At 39.9% G+C, this 27,827-nt stretch overlaps 1 protein-coding gene across 2 annotated transcripts in view; it reads left to right on the top strand.

Annotated features, from left to right (window-relative positions):
- Positions 1–27,063, top strand: part of ascc3 (activating signal cointegrator 1 complex subunit 3) — a 55,412-nt gene extending 28,349 nt beyond the window's left edge. The window contains exons 15-42 of one of the 2 annotated variants that reach the window (XM_054781636.1): positions 1,144–1,335; positions 2,136–2,360; positions 3,037–3,156; positions 3,385–3,549; positions 4,082–4,168; positions 5,550–5,726; positions 6,783–7,008; positions 7,248–7,402; positions 9,455–9,553; positions 10,054–10,222; positions 10,387–10,607; positions 11,855–11,940; positions 12,520–12,686; positions 12,997–13,142; positions 13,958–14,078; positions 14,354–14,496; positions 16,674–16,811; positions 16,931–17,051; positions 17,569–17,701; positions 18,069–18,194; positions 19,229–19,340; positions 19,423–19,557; positions 20,904–21,128; positions 23,595–23,746; positions 25,111–25,261; positions 26,254–26,460; positions 26,623–26,798; positions 26,914–27,063. In XM_054781636.1, coding sequence (XP_054637611.1) covers positions 1,144–1,335; positions 2,136–2,360; positions 3,037–3,156; positions 3,385–3,549; positions 4,082–4,168; positions 5,550–5,726; positions 6,783–7,008; positions 7,248–7,402; positions 9,455–9,553; positions 10,054–10,222; positions 10,387–10,607; positions 11,855–11,940; positions 12,520–12,686; positions 12,997–13,142; positions 13,958–14,078; positions 14,354–14,496; positions 16,674–16,811; positions 16,931–17,051; positions 17,569–17,701; positions 18,069–18,194; positions 19,229–19,340; positions 19,423–19,557; positions 20,904–21,128; positions 23,595–23,746; positions 25,111–25,261; positions 26,254–26,460; positions 26,623–26,798; positions 26,914–27,037 — 4,299 coding nt within the window. In that variant the 3' untranslated portion in view covers positions 27,038–27,063. Of the gene's footprint in view, positions 1–1,143; positions 1,336–2,135; positions 2,361–3,036; positions 3,157–3,384; positions 3,550–4,081; positions 4,169–5,549; positions 5,727–6,782; positions 7,009–7,247; positions 7,403–9,454; positions 9,554–10,053; positions 10,223–10,386; positions 10,608–11,854; positions 11,941–12,519; positions 12,687–12,996; positions 13,143–13,957; positions 14,079–14,353; positions 14,497–16,673; positions 16,812–16,930; positions 17,052–17,568; positions 17,702–18,068; positions 18,195–19,228; positions 19,341–19,422; positions 19,558–20,903; positions 21,129–23,594; positions 23,747–25,110; positions 25,262–26,253; positions 26,461–26,622; positions 26,799–26,913 lie in introns of those variants that run through there. The other variant, XM_054781637.1, reaches the window with a different exon arrangement.
- The last annotated feature ends 764 nt before the right edge of the window (positions 27,064–27,827 follow it).

Here is a 27,827-nt window from a genome sequence, read left to right as displayed (position 1 = left end):
TCAATTTTGTAAATAAATAGAATTTCTAATGAGAATTTAATACGTTTGAGTTTTCTTATTTTAATCCATTATTTGTATATCATTGGTGACGTGCACCGTGCAAAGCCAGCATCTGTGAGTTTACTGAATTTCTATCATGGCTGTATCATATCAAGGGGCATTCATAGAACTGTCATCGTGTTTGAGCTGCGGATACAGTATCCTACTGTTCGCATCCGAAAACTATTTTCTGTCTTTCATTTGTGGCATTCCTGTGTATGATAATAACTAGAGGTGTCACAACATCTTGTGTCACAAGATCTTGCGATATTAAAACATACTATATTTCTGGTTTAGAGAAAAACTGTCTCGCAGGAATTTTCAGGACATTGAATTGATCGCAACTCGACGTCTCAGGCCTCACTGGAACAGAGCAGCCAGAAGTCTATGGGCTGTGGGAAATGGCATCTCTACTGTGAATGATAATACACGTAATATGAAAGTGGCAGTTTGCGAGGCAGGATTGGAAGTGCACATTAAGTGCATTGTGCACACTATAAACCTTGCAATCCAGCCTGCACTCTGTGTTCGCAGCATCACTCGCTCACGATGTGTGGCTGCTTGACTTCAACAGCTGCTGCAGTGTTAATGTACAACAATCAGAAGCTGTAGTAATTCTACATTTTATCAAACATACTTAAGATTTGTCAGTTCAAAACACGATCGCTACGTATAGCATCTATCAAACTGTGATAGTAGTGTCTATTTCAGAAATTCACTAATCCTGGTACGGCACTCTGAGCATTATGGCAACTGTAGTTGTTTTGGCGTAAACATAAATTCAATCTACTGCAAACTATTTTACATTTGTCTTTACATAACTACATAGCAACATAAATGATTAGTACTAGCAGCTTCAGGTGTCGTCATTGAAATAAAAAGTTAAATTAAAAAGTCTTTGTCCAGTCCTATAATTTGTCTTTGACGTTTTTTTAAAAGTATTCTTAAAATATGGTCTCGTCTCATTCTTGTAATCGTATTACCTCTCCTCGTCTCGTGAGCTGAGTGTATTGTCCATCCATCCATCTTCTATGCTGATTATCCACACCTGAATGTATTGTGACACCCCAAATAATAAACAATATCTTCTGCCACAAAATATAGATCCAGCGCTCCAGGAACAAGCAAATGAAGGAGATGTTTCCAGAAGGTTTTGGAATCCACCATGCTGGCATGTTGCGGTCTGACCGCAATTTAATGGAAAGCATGTTCTCCAGAGGATACCTCAAAGTGTTGGTTTGTACTGCCACTCTTGCCTGGGGAGTGAACCTGCCAGCTCATGCTGTTATCATCAAGGTGCATTTATATTTGAGTTTCTTGGTTTTCTGTAGTTCCCTTCTTTACTTCTTTTTCTTTCCATGCTAAATTTGGACCTATTATAAATATGTTTGTTTAAACTATACAGTAAAAAAAGCAAGCATCTTGTCATGTGCATAGAGAAAAGGCAGGTCACAATAAAGTGACCAATTAGCCATCTTTGTTTTAAAGGCAAATGCATTTGTTAGCTCTGCCTGAACATAGCCTAAATCATCTTCATTATTCTGCAAGTTTAGTTTGGCCCTTTATTTGGGAGTCAAAAATATGAAAACACTCCTTACAATGCAAATTCCTGTAAGTGCGGTGCAGTGTAGTTTTACGCCACTGTAAACAATATCTACAATACAAATTGTTAGCATTGTTGGTCTGTAAAACTACTGTGTGCGTGTGTGTGTGTGTGGGTGTGTGTTAAGACCCAAACCTGCCCGATGAAGTTGTAAGAGGAAAAAACAATATGCTTAAATAACTTCTTGATAAGGTTTGTTAAATGAACCCAAAAAATGCAGCTTCCTAAAGCTGTCAGCACTCAGGCTGCCCCATGCCATGACGTGACCACTACCATGCATTGTGTTGCCAGATATTGAGACAATAATGGCTGTGTGTTGAGTAATTTTTAGATACACTGCTATACAAGCTGTATTCCGACTACTCTCAAGTACATCCAAGTTGACTTTCTGTGGTATTGACCCTTGAGAAAATATACTGATATAAATGTGAGAAGTCGAATCACTTTTGTGAGATTTTGTATCTGTATTTATTCTTGTCTTTTGTGGTACTAGGGCACACAAATTTATGATGCCAAGCGTGGTGCCCTGGTGGACCTGGGCATTCTAGATGTTATGCAGATCTTTGGCCGTGCAGGACGCCCACAGTTCGACAAGTATGGGGAGGGCACCATCATTACCACCCATGAGAAGCTCAGCCATTACTTGACCCTGCTCACCCAGCAGAACCCCATTGAGAGTCAGTTTCTTGGCAGCCTGGCTGACAACCTTAATGCTGAGGTCAGTCTTGAAGTGTCCCTTGGGAAAGCACGATTGTTCTTTTGTTTTGCTGCATCATTTCAATACTGAGTTTAAAAGCCATTCTTTAAAATCTTTAAAAGTCATTCTGTTTTATTGTACTGACCAAATTTTAAATTCAAAAGTTGAATCCTAATAAAGTAGCTTGTTAGATTATCAACCAATATTCAACAAATATAAAATGAGTACCCCAAAGTGGAAGGACCAGAGTTAAATTGTAATTGTCACAGCAAAGCGATTTTTGATGAGTTTTTCTTTTTCTGTAAATTAACAGACATATCTAAATCATATCTTTGTGATTATAGTGTATTGAGTGGGGGAATAAATTAGATTTATGATTGTAGTGAAAGGCTGCAACATAAAGTCTTTTTCTGAATGAATCGCAAAATGCAAAAAAAAAAACAAAAAGGAAAGGTGCATAAAATACACAAGAGTAAATATAGGTGCTGAGTAAATCTAATCGGATAAATATTGGATCATTTTTGCTGAGTTATTTGGTTTGTTTGTTTGTTGCTCCTTAAGAGCTTACAGATTCAGAAGCATTCTGTTTAACCTCGCTTTCTGTACCTTCTTCCATTGCCCATTAGATGGTGACAAAGACCAGCAATTAAAGTGACTCCCCTGATCTATTTTTTTCTTCCCCCTCATGCTGCTGTAGATTGCCTTGGGGACAGTCACCAATGTGGATGAGGGGGTAAAGTGGCTCAGCTACACTTACCTCTATGTGCGCATGAGAGCCAATCCACTGGCATATGGTATCAACTACAAGGCCCTCCAGGTGTGTGATCTTACTGAATTCTGACAGTTTTAAGTTCCCTACCAGTAATAATAATGTCAACATCATTTTTAAGTATTTTTGGTAGTGTCATAATAATGATAATAATATGATACTTTGCAATATAATATACACACATATATAATATTACTCATTATTTGTATTCTCATTAACATTTGTATTCTCAATAGTTACATTTATTTGGTGTCTAATACAGCTTGTGTGTTTCAGATGGATCCTGGTTTAGAGCTATACAGAAAGGAGCTGGTGGTGGAGTCCGGTAGGAAGCTGGACAAAGCCAGGATGATCCGCTTTGAAGAGCGTACTGGCTATTTTAACTCCACAGACTTGGGGAGGACATCCAGCCATTTTTATATCAGATACAACACTATAGAGGTAAATAAAAACAAATGGAAAAAAGCAATCAAATAGTACAATAGGTTCAGATGTTCAGTTCAGATGATAAAAACATCATTATTGTGGCAATTCCTTGTCTTTTACGTACCGGTATTTCTTAAAAATTCCTTTTTCCTAAAGCAGTGTGACCATACAGTACGGATAGGCAGTTCACTTCCTAATTTACTTGAATCACTTCAGTTCTTTGAGTTATTTAACTAAATCAAATTGAACTTAACATTTTAAATGTGATTTTAATAGGATGGAAGAATGGAATTGTGGTTGTGAGCGTTTTGAACTGAACTGTTTATTCAATACGACACAATAAAATTATTGAAAAAAAAAATGATCGATTTGTTGATCACTACTTCAGAGTTAGTTTTACAAAAGCAATATTTTAATTGTATTCTTTTACAGCAGTGTGGCTATGTTGTGTCTTAACCTCAGTCATTGTAGTTCGGGTTCTTGTGTGCCACATATGAATGACTTGACTTACTAACCATTTATATGTCTTGTCTCTACTTTTCTGAAGACTTTCAATGAACTTTTCAACTCTCAGCGAACAGAGGCCGACATCCTCAGTATTGTGTCCAAGGCTGAGGAATTTGAGCAGCTAAAGGTAAGTCTGCTGAGTCAGAATGTTAAAAATATTCATATGTATAGTTTGTCACTGACGGTCTAGTGCGGGGATGTCCAAATTTTTTTCCACCAAGGGCCACATACTGAAAATCAAAAAATGCGGGTCACCACTTTTTTATTTTTACTATTTTTATGTTTTGTTTTTTTATTGTAAAAATGCTTTAAAGGTTCTATGTTATATAAAATTATATATTATAATATTATATTTAAAGACACATTTTGTTTAGTATTAGATATTAGTATCAACATATCAGATTCTTCTCTTTAGATTTTGCCTTTTTACTCTATTTTTCCCATGTTTACTGTTTTTTTTTTTTGGTTTAATCTTATTTCACCAATGTGCTGGGGCCCGCACTTTGTGCTTATGGTCTAGTGCACATGTGTCAAACTCAAGGCCCGGGGGCCAGATGTGGCCCGCCACATCATTTTATGTGGCCCGCAAAAGCCTGGGAATAATGTGTGTCAATAATGCACCTCATCTTTTTTCCTTTTAAATGTATTTATTCTTTAATTTTGACTGAAAAATTGTACTGCATGCAGTTTTTCTAAACTTCAATATTATCTGATCAGATATTCCAAGCATTTTTTGTTATCAAAAATAAATCCCTGAATGTCTGCTTGTCACCTTGACATGTTCACTTTACTTCTCAAATCAAAGCAAGTTATCCACCACTTTGTTAGTAAAAATATAATAATCAAATGCACGGGAAATTGTGTAATAATATCATGAGGTTGTATTTATATTCATATGTAATAACAGTTACAAGTGGCCCTATGAAGGCAGCCATAACTGCCATGTGGCCCTCAATGAAAACGAGTTTGACACCCCTGGTCTAGTGGTTGACTTGCCTGACATCTGTGTAGGTAGTATGAGTTCAAAGAAAAAAGCAAACAAAAAAGTTCTGTTTTACTAGGTTGCTGTTGTGTAAACGTACCCTCCTCTGACTTAAAAGCTGGGCATACACTATGATTTTAGAGTTAATTGCCTATAAATAGTCAAAACTAACAATTGAAGTGCTCACTGGGAAAACACAGATTAGGAAAAAGAGTCGTAACTCTGAACTCTGTTTTCATGCAACGATTGTCGCAGCCAACCAAATTTCTGACGCTCCAAAACTCCAACTGATTATTTTAGGAGCAGCTGGGAGCATCCGGTAATTCCTTGTTTCCCTCCGTACGCAAGACGGCTGACAATGTATGATGTTTATGCCCATCTTAAGTCCCTACTGACTGACAGATCATGTGTGTATCTCCATTCACATTCGTCCTAAAGTTATGGGATGATTGGATCTACTGTACCAACCTTAAAAAGTCTCCACAAAGTTTGCTCATGTGCTCCCATGTTGGAAATGTGCTCGCAGGTTCGTGATGAAGAGATGGAAGAGCTGGAACAGTTGCTGTGCAACTACTGTGAGCTGCCCGCAGCAGGCGGGGTGGAAAATGGCTACGGCAAGGTCAACATTCTATTGCAGACATACATAAGTCGAGGAGATGTGGACAACTTCTCCCTCATCTCAGACCTTTCGTATGTGGCACAGGTAAGAAGCTGACATACTGTACATGCACTTCTTAGAAGGTATAATAATAGTCAAGAAATGTACTTATTATTGCCCTGTCATTAAACCACTATCTCATCTAATGTCAACTGGGAAAAGCTACCGTGAACCTCAGGATAAGCGGTTAAACATAAATTAATCATTGGATGTTTCATTGAATTTGTATTGAATATTTTATGTAATAGGCTACTTGATACACAACTAGGTTATTATTAAACATTTGTTGGTTAGTCTTATTTGATTTTTTTTATACTACTTCCAAATTTAATACCATACTAATAATGACTGAGATTACTTCACAAATGAAGTGGAGGCATGTCTGGATTTATTTACTTCACATTGTAACATCAGCCATCAGTAAAGCCTGAGCGCCTCTCTGAAGTACTGATAGATGTGCACCAGCTCAGACAGCTATTGCAGCCTTGTGTCATTTATTCAGCATCAGAGTATATCTCAACTTTTTCAGAAAATGATATCACTGCTGAACAAATAAATCACTACCTACCAAGGCTGAGCAGTAAATCATCATGCAGTTCTACCGCCTTTCCTCCAATACCTTATGAATGTAAAACTGTGACCAACCCAGGTCACAGATGATGAATCATACACCCCAGTAGATCTACTTCCACCCCAGTCCAACTCCAGTCTATTGGCTGTTTTAGTGTAATACTGTAATTGCATTACAGATTGTGATGCTCCGATCAGGGTTTTAACTGCCGATTCCGATCATTCATGAGTGAGGTCGACTGATACCGATATCGTTCACATGGATCACCTGTACATTTTCCAATGTATTTATGATGATTGCTATTGCCAGGGCCGCCGTTAGACAATTCAAAGGGCCCCTGGCAAATACGGAATTTTATTTAAAAATAAACCTTTGGCCGGATATTTATTTGTATTTATTTTTGTGAAATGATTTTTGTACTATTTGACACAAACCTGAATTTAATTTGATGCATTTTTTTTGGAGCATCTGGAGCATCCCTAATCACAGATGTTTGAGACTTTGGTTTCTGATGTTTGTCTCCATTTCAGAATGCTGCTCGAATTGTCAGGGCATTGTTTGAGATTGCGCTAAGAAAACGCTGGCCGGCCATGACCCACCGACTGCTCACCCTCAGCAAAGTCATTGACAAGAGACTTTGGGGCTTTGCCCACCCTCTTCGGCAATTCCCCAACTTGAGCCATATTGTACTCAACCGACTGGAGGAGAAGAAGCTCACTGTTGACAAACTGAAAGAAATGAGGAAGGATGAAATTGGTACAGTGCACAATTTTGTTTAATTGATGTCTGGGATTTTAATTTTGCATGTTTCCAATTCCATTACTGCTACTATCAACACTATTTTGTTGACGTACTTAGATGGACTAATATACAAAGAAACTGGATTTCAGTGTTCAATGTTGTCATGAGGGACCAGGTTTCAACACTGGCTATTGCTTCAACATTTTTCTGTCTTCTTGATGTCAGTACATTAATGGCAGGTCTGTTGTTTCCAGGCCACATGCTGCATCACGTAAACATTGGGTTGACAGTCAAACAGTGTGTCCATCAAATCCCTTCCATCCAAATGGAGGCCAGTATTCAACCAATCACACGAACTGTCCTGCGTGTCCGTCTCATTGTCACACCTGACTTCCGTTGGAATGACCAGGTAATTACTGTGGGCAGAAATTGTAAAATAGGGTGTGGGGAGTTGACTGGGAATTTGAAAAATGGTCTAAAGCCCGGAACACACACAAAGATAACCGAGCCAATTTTGAGCTTGATTCTTTGCAGCCATAGTCTGCAAAGGCCCAAATGCGTGATGTCAGTAATAGTTATCCTGACTGATTATCTTGTGTGCTGCACTCTAACTATAACGGGGAGGCGCGTAAATGACTGCAGTGGCTAATTTGCATTATTGCCCATGATGCTTGTGCGTGTCATTTTCACAGATCCTCACCTCCTCTGGTTGAGTCCCATCATAATGTGGTTATAAGGAGGGCTAATTGGTGGTGTTGAGAATCTCTAAATCTCTAATCTCTAAAACTGGTGTATGGAATTATTGACCACTGGGGTTCCGTCCAGAGAACACAAAGTCATCGGATGGACTCATCAACTTTAATTGTGGACTCAATGTCTCCATCTTATATGCATATAAAGTGAATATTAATATTAAAATGGCAGCAAATAGACCTGCATATATTATATGTATTAATTAAACTGTCGTCTTAAATCAGCATGTGCAGGTTAGCCATAATAGCTAATTCTTTTGCTAAACGCAACTTTCATTCTGACTAGAGTGATTTCAGAACATCAATGAAACATAACGCACACTTAGGAGAAGCCCTACATGCTTCAACTATATCTCTCAAAGCATTACAAAACTCACATTGGCAATGGTGTCTGGACTGATGGAGCATAGAAAGCAGCCAAGAGAATAGCATTACTGTTGGCAGCACACACACACACACAAACCAGAAGCGTACGTGACACTTTCAGAGTAAAAGTTATCCAAATTAAGAGTCTTCGCATAAACGTGTATCAACTTGGAGAATTCGTAATCAGTACCTCCGAATCTGTGGTGGTCAAAATTAATTTGTGGCAGGCTGCTACAGATAAATAAAACTATAGGAAACACTGAGGCGGTATCTTGTGGCGTTACATCTTTGTTTTTCCCCTGATCTGCTTGAAAAATGGTCGCAGTTGACGATCGTAAATGTTACCTGTGTTCAATATTTACAAGTACAATCCTGCCTACAAAAATCCTGATGTGTGTGGTGAACACCGAGGACGGTCGAGCCTTAGACTCCGACAATGTCACATGGAACTAAACAATAGCCAGAGTGATATAAACTTATATTTTAATGAGGCGGAATTTAAACCTGCTTGAGAGACCAATCATAGTGTACAGACTTTTTTACAAGAATTTTGTTGACCTGCTGCATTAAATCCAGTCAGACCTAGTAGACGAGTTGCCTCATGCCTATGTTAAGTGTGAGTGTATTTACATGCAAATGGAAATAGCTGTCTATCTCTATTTGTCGTCCCTGTGGTTGACTGGTGATCAATTGGGATGTACCCTGCCTCTCACCAAGTCAGCTGAGATAGACTCCAGTTTGCTAGTGCCCTTCAATAGGATAAGCAATGGATGTTGTATATATGTGTAATCCAGATGATACTTTTTTACTTAACAGTGGGTCAAAATGAAAAGTCAGTGGTATTTAATATTAGCGAGTGGTTGTTGCTATAGAAGACATCCGTGCATATACATGAGCTGTTGATGATTGAAGTGTGAGTGGTGTAGTTCTCTGCCCGTGCATATAAAGCACTACTTTGTCAGCCCTCATTGCATCTGCTGCAGTAAAGTGTTGGTTGTTCCATCCATCTAACCATTTATTATCCTATTGACACAGGGCACAAGATGGGGGCCATACACATTTCTTCTTAATTGCGCAAATGACAGATAGCCATTCACCCTGACCCAGGGTACTCGGCAAATACGGGATCTGAGACATTAGCATATGGGGAATTACTTCAGTTTCCAGTATTTCAGTTTTGTTATTGATGCAACATCATCTTTAATCTGTGTTTGTCATGTGCATTTTGCATTGTGCAAATGTGAGTGACTCAATAAAAATCCCAACAACTATTGCTGATGTTAAGGTATCACTTGTTTAAACATTTAAACAATACCTGCTTTTTTTCATGTTCTATGGTTTAGGTGCATGGCTCCGTGGGTGAGCCATGGTGGTTATGGGTGGAGGACCCCATCAATGACCACATCTACCACTCTGAATATTTCCTCCTCCAGAAAAAACAGGTTGGTTTTATGACACTGCACAGAGACTTAAGACTTATTGGAATTCAGTATTTAACTGAGTTTAAAATATAAGTATATTTTAATGAATGAATATGTTTTTTAATTTTTAACGTATATTTGAATAATACCCTGCGGTTGACTGGCGACCAGGTCAGGGTGTACCCTACCTGTCGCCCGTGAACCTAGTGAGGATAAGCGGCATAGAAAATGGATGGACGGATGTTAAATTAAAACAAGGCGCAACCTTTTATTTTAAGAATAGTGGATTTGTGTGATCGCTCTAAAAAGAATTATGAAAAGGGGATGTTTTGCCGTATGGTTAGTGATTATAGTGTACTTTTGTGATTATAGGTGTTTTGCTTTATTTGAAATGCTTTTATAGTTTGTGTTGTTATATTTTTTAGTTACTTTTAATTCCATCTGAGTTCACCAGTGGTCAGTTACACCATGTAACTCCATTTCTGTTTTAATGTAAGCCATTTTTTTTTTACTCCATTGAGGTGGTGACAGGGGAGCCCCAGCACATTGTGTTTACCATTCCCATCTTCGAACCGCTGCCCTCACAGTACTACATCAAGGCAGTGTCTGACCGTTGGCTTGGTGCTGAAGCCATCTGCATTATCAACTTCCAGAACCTCATCTTACCTGAGCGGCACCCCCCACACACCGGTACACTACTTTACACACTTGACTAGAATCTACACTTTGTCAGTTTGACTATGTGATAGCTTTATAGGTATCACAAAAGTTAAAAACAGAAGGAAAATAACCGTATTTTATGTTTTTGAATCCAAAATTAATCTTGAAATTGTCTAATTGTATTTCCCTCGCAGAGCTGCTGGACCTGCAGCCATTGCCAGTGACCGCTCTGGACAACCGGGAGTTTGAAAGCTTGTTCAAGTTCACTCACTTCAACCCTATCCAAACACAGATCTTCCACACGCTGTATCACACTGACACCAACGTCTTGCTAGGGGCCCCAACGGGCTCTGGAAAGACCATTGCTGCTGAGTTGGCCATGTTCAGGGTCTTCAACAAGTACCCAAGCAGTAAGGTTAGAATTGCAAGCCTTTTGTTGAGTTTTGGTTTTGCCATTTGATTGATGGCATTTTTTCCATGTTTGATACTGACAGCTTGCTTAACACGAGGTTGCATGGATAGATGAATAATACAGCGAATGCACAGACACCCAAAGCACTTTACACTGAATGCATTATTTAATGACTCCACAGTCACACACAGGTGGTGGTAATCTACGTTAGTGGCCAGAATGAGAGAAACATAGCCGCTTATTCACGCCAATTGCTTCTCCGACCAGCACCGATTATTCATTCATATTTACGAGGTGCGTCGGGAAAAAAACCTCCAGGACTGTTCATGTTGATCACATACAGTACTTCCATGTGAGGGGCATCGTCCACTGTGAGTTCTTGCCACAGGCTCATACGATCAACCAGTACGTCTCCATCCTGAAGAGTCTGCGTCTTTCAGTGCATGAGAAGAGGCGAGAGCTGCAGTAGGACAATTTGTGGCTGCTCACAGTGTCCTGAGTATCCAACAGTACCTGGCCAAGAAGAACATCACCGTGCTGGAGCAACCTCCCTACTGAAATTGCTCTTCTGTTGGGAAATGATGCAGTGCATTGGATGATGCTGGTTGTCCATGATGGAAAGCAGCCTCCTCAGTGTCCTTTGCTCTGCCACACACGTCAGGCTGTCCAGCTCAGTACCAATGACAGAGCCTGCCTTCCTCACCAGTTTGTCCAGGCGTGTGGCGTCCTTCTTCTTGAGGCTGCTCCCTGGTTTGCGTTGCACCAGTTGACAAAGTCCTGGATCAATTTTCTGTACTCATCCTCCTGTCCGATCCTGATGCATCCCACGGTGGCCTTGTCGTCCGCAATACTTGTGCACATGGCAGTGCTCAGAATTGTACTGAAAGTCGGACGTGTACAGGGTAAACAGAACAGGAGAGAGCACAGTTCCCTGCGGATTTGAAATATATCTTTCTATCTCTGTCATGGAACTTTTCTGACACACCTCGTATACACCAGCGTAAGCAACACTGGCGGCAAGGTGCGTGTAGTGTCTTGCCTAAGGTCTCAGTTGGCTAATTTGGATGATAACATTTCCATTTGATGACCCAAACAGCACTAGCAGAGCAGAGTTCTTTTTAAACGAACCCAACGTGACATGTATCAACACACTCTTAAGAGTTTCCAATGAACCTAATTAAACCTATAAATGTACTTAAAAGTGTAGATGTACAGTATTTAGCATGTTGTTTTTGTTGCTGTGCTTTTAGGTGGTGTATATTGCTCCGCTCAAAGCTCTGGTGAGAGAGAGAATTGAGGACTGGAAAGTTAGGATAGAGGAGAAACTGGGAAAGAAGTGAGTGTGACAAGATGACATTAACACACATTTACACACACGTGCATGTCTCTGTGGAGCCAGAGCTAGTGCAGGATGGGGGAAACATCACCTTCGGCAACAAAGCTGGTAGATGTGTAACTTGCAAGTTGTGAGTGAATGCCACGATGAACATTATCGTACTTTATTTATCTGTACTTTGATGACTATTTATTAAGGCTAACATTGTTTGGTATGTTTTATACAAGAGAAAACGGTGTTTGCTGTGAAAACCGTGCTTAATTTTATGTTGATAAATCATGCTTAATTTTATGTTGATGGGTATGAAGTACATTCTTTCCCTGCTATGTCCACGACTAATTTTTTTGTGTTCATAACACCATGTTCACATATTTTTATTGCACACTGCAAATGGTATTCAAATTTGGATGTTGTTGTTATAATAATGGGAGATTTTGAGATGTTTTTGGACCTCTAAAAACATAGTTACAGTTAATTAAGCAATAAAGAATGTTTTATTAACTGATGATGTAAATTGTGTTATACTGTATGTCCGAGTCATCTAAACTCTTCTTTGTCCTCATGGATATGTGTGTGTAGAGTGGTGGAGTTGACGGGTGATGTGACACCAGATATGAGAGCTATCGCACAGGCTGATCTCATCGTCACCACGCCTGAGAAGTGGGATGGTGTGAGCAGAAGCTGGCAAAACAGAAGCTATGTTCAGAAAGTAGCAATCCTGATCATTGATGAAATACACTTGCTTGGTAAGTGAATACATAAGGATTGCTTACGAGTGAAGTCACCATAGCCTTTTCTGCTCCCACATTTAATGTTTAAACATATTGAGTAATATTTTTCACAAGGATGCTGTAACTGTGAGGCTGCTTGACTGTAGGTTTCCTCCGTATCTTCACTATGATCTAGTAAGGCTTTAATTGCCGGGACAGTACAATACAATATGTATGTGCAGAGTCAGTTCATTTTGCATCAGTGTTTGTATTAATGTTGTCACTGCATGAACAATACTGCACACTGACTGACCCATTATAAGGTGTGTGTTTTATGTGATTCCAGGGGAAGATAGAGGTCCAGTGTTGGAAGTCATTGTGTCCAGGACCAACTTCATCTCCTCCCACACCTCGAAAGGTGTTCGAGTAGTTGGTCTGTCCACTGCTCTGGCTAATGCTCGAGATCTTGCTGACTGGCTGGGCATCGTACAGGTCAGGAGCTCTTAGAAATTCCTAAATATCTGAAATTGATGACCTGAGATTCACAGACATTATTGGAATATGCCAATTTTTGTCCGAAATGATCTTGCACTACTAACACAAAAAATGCAGTCTCTATGTTGCCACACGCAGAACACAATAGATTTGTGTGCATTTTGTGTGTTTGTAACAGTACTTCCATTGTCAACATGAGGCATGAATATCAATAACTATCTTATGATACTAAAAATGTGTTGATTATAGTTAGGACATATTTTGAGATCAAAAGTAAAATGCCCTAAAAAAAACGTGTGAGAACTGCCAAGCCATATGTGATGGTAGTGCACCTTTTACAAGTAGTAGGGATGGAATATGTATGCAATACCTCATTTGTATATTTGCTAATCAAGTAGTGCAGACAAACAACTGACAGACTGAGCGAGCTCGCTGCCTCCATCCATCTCCTTTACGTTCTGGAGTTTGTACTGGGCTTCTTGAGTTATAGCTCAGCAATTCATTATCAAGGCTTTTAATATGCGTCAATGCACACAAAAGGACAAAACATACCGGTTACAACATCCTGAATCACACTTCGATTTCAATGCTGGTGATGTGCGGCTGCACAGCACATTGAATACTTTTGGGCACGACAGAGCTTTGACATTTTGGAGCAACAGTGCGGCAGCAGTCTGTCCTTCTGTTGCTCACCGACAGTGACAGAAAACTTACATTGCCACCAGATGGGGCTTTTAAGTGCCAACTGCTCACATTATAGTTTATACATTCTGTTTTTTCTTTTTGCTTCTCTCTTCTCTTGTGTTTGACAGGTGGGTTTGTTTAACTTCCGGCCTTCTGTTCGCCCCGTACCGCTGGAGGTTCATATTCATGGATTCCCGGGACAGCACTACTGCCCTCGAATGGCCACCATGAACAAACCCACCTTCCAAGGTAAATCATGCACTCAGTTTTTCCGTTGAGCTATAATAATAATATGACTGAAATTCAACCCAACAATGTATTGGAGGAGGATTTTCCATAGTGTGGGTGTAGCTGAACATCACTAAGCTAAGTCATGCTTTGGACAGCACACTAGTTGATACTGAATCAACAACTGCTGATCGCAACCACACGCTGCACCACATTTTGCCTCGTAGACGTCACACAAATCAATGTATATCGCAATATTTAACTTAAACATACGCTACGTGTACCTGTCTTCACAGCAATACGTAGTCACTCTCCTGCTAAGCCAGTGCTGATTTTTGTCTCATCCCGACGTCAAACTCGACTGACAGCTCTGGACCTCATTGCATACCTGGCAACAGAAGACAACCCCAAACAGTGGCTGCATCAGGATGAGAGAGAAGTATTATATACTACGGCCAATGCCTTCATTACTGATACCACAGCTCATGCATGCATGCCTTGTTTAACTCAGTGGTGTCAAACTCATTTTCATCATGAGCCACGTCAACCCTCAGAAGGCCAGTTATGACTGTAAAAGAAAACATCTTATTATGTAAGCACCCCTGTAGCCTGTCACGATAAATAATTTTGCTGGACGATAATTAAATTAAGATTAATTAAGATTATTGCCGATAAATGATATTATTGTCAACATTATTAGTGATAATATATTGCATAATAATGCGAGTACACCTTATCAAAAGCAATAAACTTTAATTTCACAAAAGTATTTAACATTGTAATTGGATTGCCAAGGACTTTTAAATAAAATAAATTAAACAACATAATAAATGAAACAGACAAAGACAAATAACACAATGAAAATAAAATGGAGTCCGTCTGTGAGCAAAAATTGCACTGAAATAAAAATCACAATGTCAATATATTAAGGCCGGCAAAATTAGCCAGTTCGTTTTTATTTATCATGTGGTTGATTGATTTATTGATTATCGTGACAGGCCTAGGCCCCTGCTTTCGATTTGTAGGAATTTTTTTTCCCAACGAATTGATAACTAGTTTTGTAAAAAGTAGTTGCAAGCACATATACTCTGTCTGTTCTGCACATTTTTTCAAAACAGGATTACAAAATTGTGATTGTCACTCTGAAGTGAAGCTCAACATTGAGATGAGATTAATGTAACGAGCTTGTCAGTTGTGGAATGCTTCACTGGAAACGGAGATCATTTTCCAGATCACTAAGAAATGAGATGTGGTTAGGGCTACATAATGAGATATCTAAGAGCTGTTATTTTGTAAGGCTACTTTAAAATCATGAGTGACATATGGGATGGGGATGGTGTGCTATCTATGCATATGATTTGAACGCTATTATTTTTTTTTAAAACATATAGCCCGAAAGTATGTTTTACCATATGATCATATTCAGCAAAACTCTCGCAGTGAATTTTAAAGATAGATTCCCCATCTTACACGCAAACATGAAAGACTGGGAAAGTACACCCTGCCTAGCATTTGAAGTTCAAGGACATAAAAAGAGTGTCAGTGTGTGGATGAAAAGCAATAGAACAATCCACACCTGTGGCATGGCCCACTGCTGTGGGACTGACCACTCTCTTCCTCGCTCGCTGTAAGGATACACTGTGGAGTGATCAGCTCCACACATCTCCAAAAGTCAGGAGAATAGTTGCGCTTTTAATCAACCAAATGGAACATCTTGATGTTGCACGGACTCCAGCTGTGATTTGCTCTATGGGGCCAACTTTGTCAGAGTGAACAGAACTGCACACAGTTACCGTAACTAACTACCTTTGCTGCTTCTTGTGCATCCATTGCATTTTCGACGCGATCTGCATTATTTCCAGGTTTTAGCGGGCCGGAGATGGCCTTCAGGTCTTGAGTTTAACACCCCTTAAAACACCATGATCACATGTATATTTTTTGGTAACGTGGATTTAGTTCCAAAAAAGGCCAAGTGGGCTAACGTCGTTAGGGTTGCACTTTCCATTATGTATTCATCTTAGCCTGAGGATTCATGTTTGTCTGCAAGAAGACCATCTTTTTATTCTTCTTAGCTTGTTTGCCTAACATCTTGCTAAAACCTAAACACACGAGTACTGGCCAGATGCCAGATGTTGTAAATTAGCAAACAATGTAGGGAGAGACTGATTCTAAGGCTTTGATATACAGCCTATGGCAAACTAATTATTATCTTAGAGCAGAACCAACATCTGATGCATCCACATTAAATTACAGAGACACCAACACAGTAACTAAACCTCTTAAACTACAGTAGTGTTCATCTTGCTTGAAATTGAGATATACCAACCATTTTTCTTCTGGCTTTAAAATAAAGGGTGGACTGGTGAAATCCTTATCCTTAAATGACTTCTGTTGTGGTCTGGCGCGATATGGAAAATAAAATTAACTTGACCTTCAAGGGAGGGGTGCTGTTGGGCTTGTGGGTGCCCTTCTAATATAACGGTAGAGGAAACATTGGCCTTGTGTGTGAGCTTTCCGTGTCTGAGTTTGTCGTTGTGTTGCAGAGTAGTCATCATCATTCATGGTTTATCCTTAGCTTTCCGTTATTTTCAATTGGATTTTTGTCTCGGTCTGTAGATTGAGGACATCATTGCCACTGTACGAGATTCTAACTTAAAGCTAACTCTGGCCTTTGGAATCGGGATGCATCACGCTGGCCTGCATGAGCGAGACAGAAGGACTGTGGAGGAACTGTTTGTCAACTGCAAGATCCAGGTACAACCTTGCTCTGCACCACGCGTAACTTAAAAGTACTGTGCAGTGTTGTAGCTTCAAATGGAGTGTTCCACCCTTTTCATTGGATCTCAGTAGTAATCTTGTTTGTGTGTTGTCAGATTTTGATTGCAACAAGCACTCTGGCTTGGGGAGTAAACTTTCCTGCACATCTGGTGATTGTCAAAGGAACTGAATACTACGATGGAAAAACCAGACGATATGTGGACTACCCCATTACAGGTACACGTGACATACGTTTTTCATCCTTGTTTATGGTTGTTCAAGTTCTCAAAATCTTCACGTAAACAAGTAGAACGTGATTGGTCGAAATATGTAGTAATGAAGTGAAATGTGTACATACAGTATATAGTCTGGTCTGGTATTGGCAGGAGTCTGCCACGTGCAGTTTCAAACCAAGAACCCTGCTATATTTGAACTGTATCTGGGACTATATGGCTAAGGTAATGTCGGTGGAAATACTCTTACTGTAGCACTGTACCACACACGTCTAATCTGAAATTACACATGATTATGTCAGAGCAAGAATCATTGTGATTTAAATTGTTTAAAATACATGCACACATTGTATACGTTTTATCCCATTTGGATCCTTAGGTGCTTATAAGCAAGCGTGAACAGATAAAAAAAAATGTAGCACCAAATCCATTTGTTTATTCCTGGCGGACCGCCACAAATAAGTAATGTATTTAGGTACTGTACGTATGGAATCAGTGTGAAGTTTTGCTTTTGTGCTTAGATGTTTTGCAGATGATGGGGCGAGCAGGTCGCCCTCAGTTTGATGACCAGGGCAAAGCAGTTATCCTTGTCCATGACATCAAAAAAGATTTCTACAAGAAATTTCTTTATGAGCCTTTCCCGGTCGAGTCCAGGTGAGTCGTCTTGTATTTTTGCATTTGTCAGTTGTAAGCAATCATAATATTTGTGCTTTTTAATAAGTATTGATCTTCACTTCCCTTTAGTTTGTACTGTAATTAGAGCAAATTAGGCAAGAATACCATGGTAAAGGAACATTTATTTTGTATTTTTGAAATACACAGTTTCCCAAGTAATTGTTGGAGACTGTATTTGTCTATTAAAAATATGGATGTCATGCTATCTAAAAGTAACCTCTGTTTCATGACTTTGGGACTGGGTAAAACTTGATGTTGGACCTTCATTTGGAATTATGTGCACTATATAGATTGTTTATGAGTCTCACTGTGAAAGGTAGCAACTCATTTATTGTTGTGTCCTTAGCCTTCTCAGTGTGCTGTCAGACCATCTTAATGCTGAGATTGCTGCAGGGACCATTTTGTGCAAGCAGGATGCAATGGACTACATCACCTGGACTTACTTTTTCAGACGACTGGTGATGAACCCCAGGTTAGGTTCTGATGCATGCGTAACACCGTTTGCAACAGTAACGGGTAACACCACAAAAAACAAAAAAAAAATAAAAATAAGAAGATAATTACGACTAAAGACACGTCACAACCTGTCCAGATCATTGCAGCCTGTTTAAATGTTGTTTGCATTTCTAATCGAAAAACCATTATTGGAAGCACTATTCCCAACTACACCATGAGCATATATTTTGTGTTGTATTCCCTTTTCTACTGTAAATAGGAGTGTGCGGTATTTGCATCATGTCAGCTTGTTTTACCTTTGCGACATTGTCTGATCTACCACCAGATCATGTCATTTCTGTCTCTATATGGTCGCATTTTCACAGTTCTCCTCTTATTACACACGGGAGCGCACACAAACAGACATGTTGAGTACACAGTTGAAACAATTGTTCACTAAAAGACGCAGTGTCCGATTGTGCAGGTTTGCTCCCAGTTCTCTAAAATACAACTTACATCACTTATGTCACTTGTAAATGGAAAGTATGCTAGTGAGCATTTTTAAGGAAGTAGAAAGGCGATGGGGTGGTTGTGAGAATATTCTCTTATTTATCAAATAATATTTAAATTAAGTCAAATTATTTAGAAAAACAATAATAATAAACAAATAAGAAAGCGTACATTTAAAAAAAAATCATTCTTTTTAACTAATTCTAATGAGCACACACAAAATAGTTTGCTAGAGTGTCATTTAAGCTAGGTAGCCATAGATGCTGTATACAAGTACATCTCTGCATCTATTTTTTTTAGTTAATTTGGATACAATACAGTGTATCAAATTAATTAGCAAAGTACAAAATAACACTCTGGGCACTGGTTAGATTTATTATCAGTATCTCTTGAACTTAATCAAAATAAACCCCAGAGGGTTTACTTCTACTTTACATGTGTTCTTCTAATGCCATATAATGCACAGTTTTCAGTGATAAGGAACAGTTTAAAAGGATATAAAGACAAAAGAAATAGTCACAATATCTAAATGTACTTCGACTGACTTTGTATTTTGTTTAGCTATTACAACTTAGAAGACATCAGCCATGATTCCATCAATAAATACCTCTCCAACCTGGTGGAAAAGAGCCTGAGGGACCTGGAGTGCTCCTACTGCATTGAGATAAAAGAGGTGTGTGTTTTTGTTGTGTAATCCAATTGGGTGCGTTTTCTGTTTGGCTTCGTATCACGTGAAATGTCTTTGAATGCTCTAGGATGACCGAACGATCGAGCCTCTGAGTTATGGTCGTATTGGCTCATATTACTACCTGAAGCACCAGACCACCCGCTTGTTTAAAGAAAGACTGAAGGCTGAGCTTCCCATCAAGGAGCTTCTCTCCATTCTGACAGTGAGTCAACACCTTCACATATTGTTGTGTTTTTAACGCCAATATATGTGTGATCGTCATTTTAAAAAATGTGTGTGTGTAATGTATCGTAAAGTCCGCTGTTTTTTCTTAAACTTTGGCGGTGCGGCTAATCTTTGGCTAAATTCTAATCTTGTGACATCTCCTTTACTTCAGAACTACGACTAATTGTTTTAATACTGTGCCGCTTGCGAGTCAATGAGTCAACCCATTGGAAATGGCATGAGGTCATATTATATAACAGTATAACAACATAACAGTCTGACTCACGGTGTCATCTTACGAACGACACTAAACACAGATCACATCACACAGCAACTTAACACTCAAAAGATATTCATGAGAAATATACAAACATGTAACAATATGAGTTTAAAATGAAAACAAAAACTCTTTTAAAGTTTTCCCATAAAATTAAATTAGTAAATTTTGGGCTTTCGTGTTCAAGACCACTGAAATATAAATTTTTTCACCGGGTCTGATGCATTTGCAAACTTTTGAGTTTTCATGCATGTTAAGGCCCTCAAAAATGCGATGAATCATGGAGAATATTAATAAACGTTGCGGTTTCAATAGGGCCTAACTAGTAGCACTTGATGCACTACTTTTGGTTTGTTACTAGGTTTTTGTGGGGTGCAAAAACTGAACGGGTGAAATACGAAAGAGGCGGGGGGTGAATCTGGAGGAATAGTCGTTGACTGTCTTCAGCTTCATCTCTAAATGTGTTGAAGATACTACCACTTCAACATAACGTGCAATTTGGCAGAAGCCTTTTTATCTCACCAATACATAGCACTGGCTCATTAAACAGAGGTTATGTAAGTAATTCATATGAGTTTCTATTGTTTGTATCACATACTGTATAGATCATATGACAAAAAGATTCAGCTGTGTGTTTACTCCCATTTGTTCTACTGGTTCCAGTGTGAGGAGAGGTGTTCTTCCATGATGTTAAATAGTCTTGTATTTTTCCAGAACATCCCGACAGCACTGACAAATAAACACCACCCCCTCTTGCCCTCTTGAATCTGACTTTGGCCAGTGATGGATAGGGTATTAACATTCTTGGGGGGGGGGGGGTTTGCAAGTTAGAGACAAATGACTCCTGCACAGTCAGTCTAGTGAAATTTAAACTGTCTGTGCGTTTTTGTTTAGTATAGTGGTTGTCAATTATTTTCTGTCTTGCTCCCACTGGGGAACAGAAATTGTCATTATGGGAAATAGCGTGATCTCCAACTAAGAATGAGTAAAATAGGGAAATGGATCAGGGAAGACGCAAATGCTTTAATAAAAAATGTTTGACAACATGGTCAATGTGTGTGTCTCAGGATGCAGAAGAGTATGCAGAACTGCCTGTGAGACACAATGAAGACCAACTCAACAGCCAGCTGGCTCAACAGCTCCCCCTGGAGGTCAACCCTCACTCGTACGACAGCGCTCACACAAAGACCCACTTGCTGTTGCAGGCCCACTTCAGCCATGCCCAGCTACCGTGCAGCGACTACACAACTGATACCAAGACAGTTCTGGACAATGCCATTCGTATCTGCCAGGTATGTTTTGCTGTGAATCTCACGTCATATACAGTATATGGTTTTAATTCACGCCGTTGTTGTCAGACTAAAAGTACAGTATAGTGACTCTGCCTGGTTCTAAAGCATAACAGCACCTGTACATGATAATAATATAATAATATTATTATATAATAATATATATAATAATACAGTAGCATGTGTAGGTTTTTTTTTTTAAGTTTTGAAACGACAGCATTTTTGAGGAATTTGATATGCACTCTACTGATTTGCATTAGGCTAAATACAAGAACCATTCCATCTCAAATTTAAACTCAACAGGAGGACACATTTTGAGACATTTTTAGGACAGTAGAGCTGTTACATAAGCCAGATGGAATACGCTAAGTATTTAATACTAAACCCTATGAGAAGAAGACTGGACAGACTCTCATACCTTTGTGAAATGGTATACACACACAAAAAATGATTTCTCACACGATAGTTTAAGCCATTAGTTTGCTTTCAGGAATGCATTTGCTGCGGCACAGCTAACCACTGTCCTGCCCACGATAGTTAATTAGTTATTAATTAATTAGTTATTGGTTGTGTCCAACACTTTATCAGTTTTCAATAATAACTTTGTCCAACATTTTCTAATGCAGACGTCAGGTAGGTTAAATTATAACACATTTCTTGTGCCTTCTATGGACCTTTTGAATTTTGGGCCGTGTCAGGACGTATGTAAGCCATTGTACACAGCCTCGGGCATGTTTTTGTGGGTGTACATATGTACATGTGCTTGTAATTTTCCATACCGTGTATCTGGGAGTCATACTGCATGGCCAATGTGTGTGGTTACTTCTTTGAGGTCCTGCTGCTTATACTGGAATGGCACATCTCCTATATTTGAGAGAGATATGCCTTTTGTGTACATAGAAAAAGTTTTGCTTCGTTGACTTTAGCTCATGAAAAATAAGAGCAAAAACAAAAGTGTTGGGTTTATATTTTTATTGTGTGTATGAGTAAATATGGTATGTTGTCGATCTACACCCAAGCGGAAAAATATAGCGAAATCTTCATCCATTGGTCACTTTTTTAGCGGTTCAGTCCCCAAGGGATTACCACCCAAGTGTTTCCTGGACTCCACCCACTGATTATTGTTATAATAATAATTATGAATCATTATTCACTCAATTCACTTCAGCCCCTCAAAAACATCTCCAGACTGCTGCCATTACTCTGACTCTTTGGCTGCTGTACTGAGGAAAATCTTGGAAAAGCTCCAATATGTAGAAGAAATCAGCTACATCAAGCTCTGGCAGCGCAGCACGCCCATTATCATCCATTTTCACTGGCTTCTCGCTCAAGTCCTACCTCTGATATGCAATCCTCCTCCTAAACTACCAATCCCATCCATCCATTTTCTATGCCGCTGAGCCTCAGTAGGGTTGCGGGGGTACCCTGGAGCCCATCCCAGCTGACTTTGGGCAAGAGGCGAGGTACACCCTGGACTGGTCGCCAGCCAATCACAGAGAAACAACCATTCACACTCCCATTCATACCTATTGGCAATTAACCTAACATGCATGTTGTTGGAGAAATCCAACGCAGGCATGGGGAGAACATGCAAACTCCACACAGAGATGCCCAAGTGGAGAATCGAGCATGGGTCTTCCCGATCTCCTGACTGTGTGGCCAACATGCTAACCATGCGGCCACCGTGCGGCCCCCATCAATCCCATGTCCTCCAATATCCATCACCAACCTTATATGTTAAAGCAGGGCTGGGCGATACGGACCAAAACTCATATCCCGATATATTCATGTTGAAAATCGATATACGATCTATATCCCGATATTTGAGTCACCAACTCACGTTCCCCATGATGATAGACGGGAAACATGGTTTACGCCGTCTTTACCGCTGTCAGCGCTACTCCTCTGCATCGCCGCCGGGATCTTCGGTCGCTCGGCGTAGCGAAGGGGTGTGTGACTCAAAGCTAACAGCTGCCCCCGAGTGTAAACGATGAAGTATGAACAAAGCACTATTAAACACTAAAAATGCCGCAGAAAATACAGTGCTGTTGTAACGAGCTGCTACTCGGGCTGCGTCATGTTGAAACATGAAACCTCCGCATCAAATCCAATCTATATCGATATGAACGATATGCTTTGTTTTTGATATCGTGCTTAAAAATATTGACATATCGCGCAGCCTTATGTTAGTCAACAAAATATTTCCATAACAAGTCAAAAGGGGGAAACGTTTTATGAGAAAGTGAAAGTGATTTTACCCACAAGCAAATAAAGAATCGTGTCAGAATGCATTAGGATTTTATTAAAAACATCACCAAACGTATGTTTATCGGTTATTGACTTGAGTGAAAAGTATGAACACAGACTCACACACACTGTGGGTTAGGCTAGGGGTTATAAAAAAGACTTGTTGGTGTTGGTTGCCACTTTTTTAAGCATACAGCAGCCCCTTCTATCTTGTCTCCCCAGGCCTTGCTTGATGTAGCAGCCAATGAGGGCTGGCTTGTTACAGCGTTGAGTGTCTGCAACCTTGTGCAGATGATTGTCCAAGGCCGGTGGCTACATGATTCTTCACTACTGACCCTGCCACATGTAGAACAGCAGGACCTCTACCTGTTCAGGTAAACAATTACAGGACGTTACCTTACCAAGGTATTCATCATGCAATCATATTAGTAAATCTAATTGTCATGTAAGTCTGAAGTCATACCTAAATTAACACTTAGGTTACTCACACTGTACACAGATATATATATATATATATAATAAAAATACTAAATACAAGAATTAAATGACACAGTAATAAAAAAAAAGACAGCAAAAAAATGACTATACTGTTTAGTTATTACTGTCGCTTTCATAGAAGCAGATCCTTTAACATTATCAGGGATACTGCAGCGACCTGGCAGTTATGCGTCACGTTAAAGCTGTGAACGTTTGGCTGACAATAGCCTCTTTTGTTTTTATAATAAAAAGAGCCACCTCCTCGTTGCCCTTGCAACGTCCGGGTAGACATTACAATACGATGTGACAATACGATCGATCCTTATTCTTGCGGCCAATATGAAACACATAGTGCCGCCACCACGCACTGTAACGAGTTCTCGAGCGAATCTCATGTTTACCGACCAAAGTGCCGTTTTTAATTAATTTACGGGAAGCGTGTTTGTAATCACGAAACATCATAATGGAACGCCGTAAGCCAAGGACCAACAGTATACAGTTGCACTTAAAAGTATTCATAGTTCAAATAGTTACAGTGAATACTGGAGTTTAAAAAAATGACTGTAACATTAAAGGCGTTGTGCTATTCAAATTATTTTATTGGTTTAGTGCACATTACTGCAATTTCATAATCTTTTGAATAAGTAGAATTTACAATATTTTTTGGTGTATTTTACACACTGTATGTCCCATTTGAGTGTGACATAGAGCGAAATATTTAATGTTTAAATGAATGTTGTAGCGGCATTATTATAATGGACCTCATTGACAAATATGTGAATATGCATATAAGAATTCCTCAGTAAAAGTCTATGTTGTATTGACAGTATGAGGAGTTTTTGCTGAATTGCTTGCAACTGTGGTAGCGTCGGACAGCTGATCTGAATTACCGTAGGACACAGCACGACGTTACACTGCTGCTTGAGTGTACTCAGCAACTGAAGGGAGGGGCCATCCAGCAACTGAAAGGATGTCAGGAGCGAATGAAGAAATAATTATAAATAATGAGAAAAATGTTCTTGTTATTTTAATAATGTTTAAAAAAAAAATGTGTTAAAAGCCATTTGTGAGTTCCGCTATCTTCTTTAAACAGATTGAGATCAGATGGCACATGAACACATGCAGGTGCTAACAGCTACTCTTTTTAGAACACTTGGATGTATTTCTTCAGACCTTTTGTGATAATGTTATTGGTCAATGAGACCCGTTGCCATTGCCACGTGTCCATTTTCGTAATGTTGATTGTCTGTACATGCTGTAGGAAATGGTCCAACCGTAAAGAGAGGACAGACACGGGAAGCTACAATGGACCGATCGACGGGCTGCCTGAGCTGATCATTGCCTGCAATGGAAGGGAAAGCATTTTTTCAGCGATTGTCGGCCAAAAGTTACCTCCAAGTCATGTTGCTCAGGTACAAATAATAAGTTGCACTCGCAGTAGGACATTTCTAATGTAATGGTCATTTCTTTCTTTGCATCCTGTTTGGATAGATGTTTGTTTTTGTACGACTCCCTGTCTACACCTTGCGTGGAAACGGTTCGGACACCCCATGCTGTCATTCCTCCTTTGGATCAAATTCTGTAACCTCTGTCTTTTGAGCCATCCACCATTACGAGTGACATGTCATGAGCAGTCTTGCCATTTTGGTCCCAGATACTTCCAATTACAGCTCTGCTGATAGGGTTTAGAGCTCCAATTTAATTGCTAATTGCCGCAGTAATGAGAGTGTCTGGGCACGACGGCAGGCTCTGCCGCTTCACCCAGTCAATGGGTGCTTTCATCCTTCTCCACCTTTAACGTCGCACAGCCTCTTCCCTCTCAGAGTGGTGGGCTCGCTAATTAAATCATTAGATGTGCAGCACTGTTCCTTTCTGCTTTGCTGAGGGAGAATAATGTACACACATACACGCGTGCACACACATACACATGCACTGTCCCCTCAAAATAACTCAACACAGGGCCATTAATGTCTAAACGTCTGGCAACACCCTTAAGTGAAAATGTCCAAAATGCGCCCAATGAGCCATTTTCCCTCCCTGATGTCATGTGACTGATGTTACGAGGTCTCAGGTGTGAATGAGGAGCAGTTGTGTTCAATTTAGTTGTATCACTCACATACTCTCATACTGCTCGCTGGTTCAGTTCAACAAGGCACCTCATGGCAAAGAACTTTCTGACAATCTGGAAAAAAAAGAATTTTACTGCAAATCTCTAAAGATGGCTGAAACTCTGAGTTGCGAAGCATTAGACTCGCCACATTAAGGATTTGGAGATGTGCGCAAACCTGGTGACCAATTATAAGAAACGTCTGACCTCTATGCATGCCAACAAGGATTTCTCCACAACTGTAAAGCTTGAACCCACTGTGGCACTGACAACTATACACTCTTTGTCTGTGGTCAGGCTTGGGCCTTTCTAAGTCATCTTCCAGTACTGGAGGTGGGTTTGAGTGTGAAGGGTTGGTGGGAGGAGAGCCACGAACAAACGGAGCGCCACCTGCCTGCGGCGGGAGCCAACCCGAGGGAGGAGAGCAGCTGGCTGGCTGTCCATGCTGACCAAGAGTATGTTTTGCAAGTGTCACTTAGACGGATCAACCTAGGCCAGCAGAGGGTCAGTATAGAAGTTTGCAGGTTGGCATATCATGAATTAAGAGTTTGACAACTGTGGATCATGTAATTCTGGACAATTAAATTGCAGTAACATACATTGTACAGGAAAGACTGTGAGCTAGCTACAACTCACTGTACTTAATTCAACCAATTGTTTTTACAGAGGAAGCAGGACAGTAAGGCTCAGGCTCCAAGGTTCCCCAAGATGAAAGACGAAGGCTGGTTCCTGGTCATTGGTGAAGTAGATCACAAGGCCCTGCTGGCAGTCAAACGAGTCGGATATGTGCGCAACCACACGTCTGTGTCCGTTGCCTTCTACACACCAGAGAAGGCTGGAAAGTAAGGTTCTGTTCTGAAGGAATCTTTGAAGACCTTCATGAACTTTGCGTGCACTCTCAAATCACTTTGGATTCCATCCATTCCTCCCCTCAGACAATTTCCCTTGTGCTTTCAGATGTATCTACACACTCTACTTGATGAGCGACAGCTACCTCGGTCTGGACCAGCAATATGACATTTACCTCAATGTGACACCTGCCTGCATTGCTGCTCAGGTCAACACAGAGGTCACTGACTAGATAACACATCCCATCACAGTCGGCAACAGATCAGTCATCAACACATTCTCACTTTTTTTTTTTTTTTTTCATATTTTTGAAATTTTAACATCTTTTTTTTTTTCAATTCGACTCAAATGGAAGTATACGGTGTGTGGAAAGAATGAGAAGTTAGCATTTGAGATTTCACATACCAGGCCAAAGCCCCAAAAACAGTGATGTGTAACAGTCACTCCAACCTTCAAGCTTTAAGACCGACTAGCAGCGTAGTGGTCCAGTCCAAGTCCCATCTCCTATCTAGGCCGAGCAGTTTTCTCGCACAGACCCAATCACCCTCGGTGTGAATGTGCGTGGTTGTCTCTGTGTTTTGGCTGCTGACCTGTCTAGGGTTTATCTTTTTTGGATAAGCTCCAAATCATGTAAAAAAAAAAAAAAAATACTGAAGTCACCTAAAAATACTATTTAATAAAATTTCGACTTTTGAAGACAGAAATGTGACATATGTGTTTGACCAGGAAATGTGCAAATTTCCAACGCCTGCATCCGCTGACCACACTTCACTGACCAAACACTGACCAGCGTTAAATTACAGCAAAAAAACATTCAACAATTATAAACATGTGAGTAAATGAGACACAAGCCCTGTCTCTATAAATGTACATTTTCACAGCATTGGTGATGGTACAAATATCACAAAATAAAAATAAAAGAGTACATGTTTATTTGGAACATTTGGGTTTTTAGCAGAGGCGTTTCTCCCTTGATGCGACTTAGGTGGCTGCTTAGGGTCTCTGTGGCCACTAGAGGCCCC

Source organism: Dunckerocampus dactyliophorus, chromosome 7 (assembly GCF_027744805.1).
Source record: "Dunckerocampus dactyliophorus isolate RoL2022-P2 chromosome 7, RoL_Ddac_1.1, whole genome shotgun sequence".
NCBI classification, from domain to species: Eukaryota; Metazoa; Chordata; class Actinopteri; order Syngnathiformes; family Syngnathidae; genus Dunckerocampus; species Dunckerocampus dactyliophorus.
Note: the sequence above shows the minus strand (reverse complement) of the source record. Positions and strands in the feature narration are given on the sequence as shown.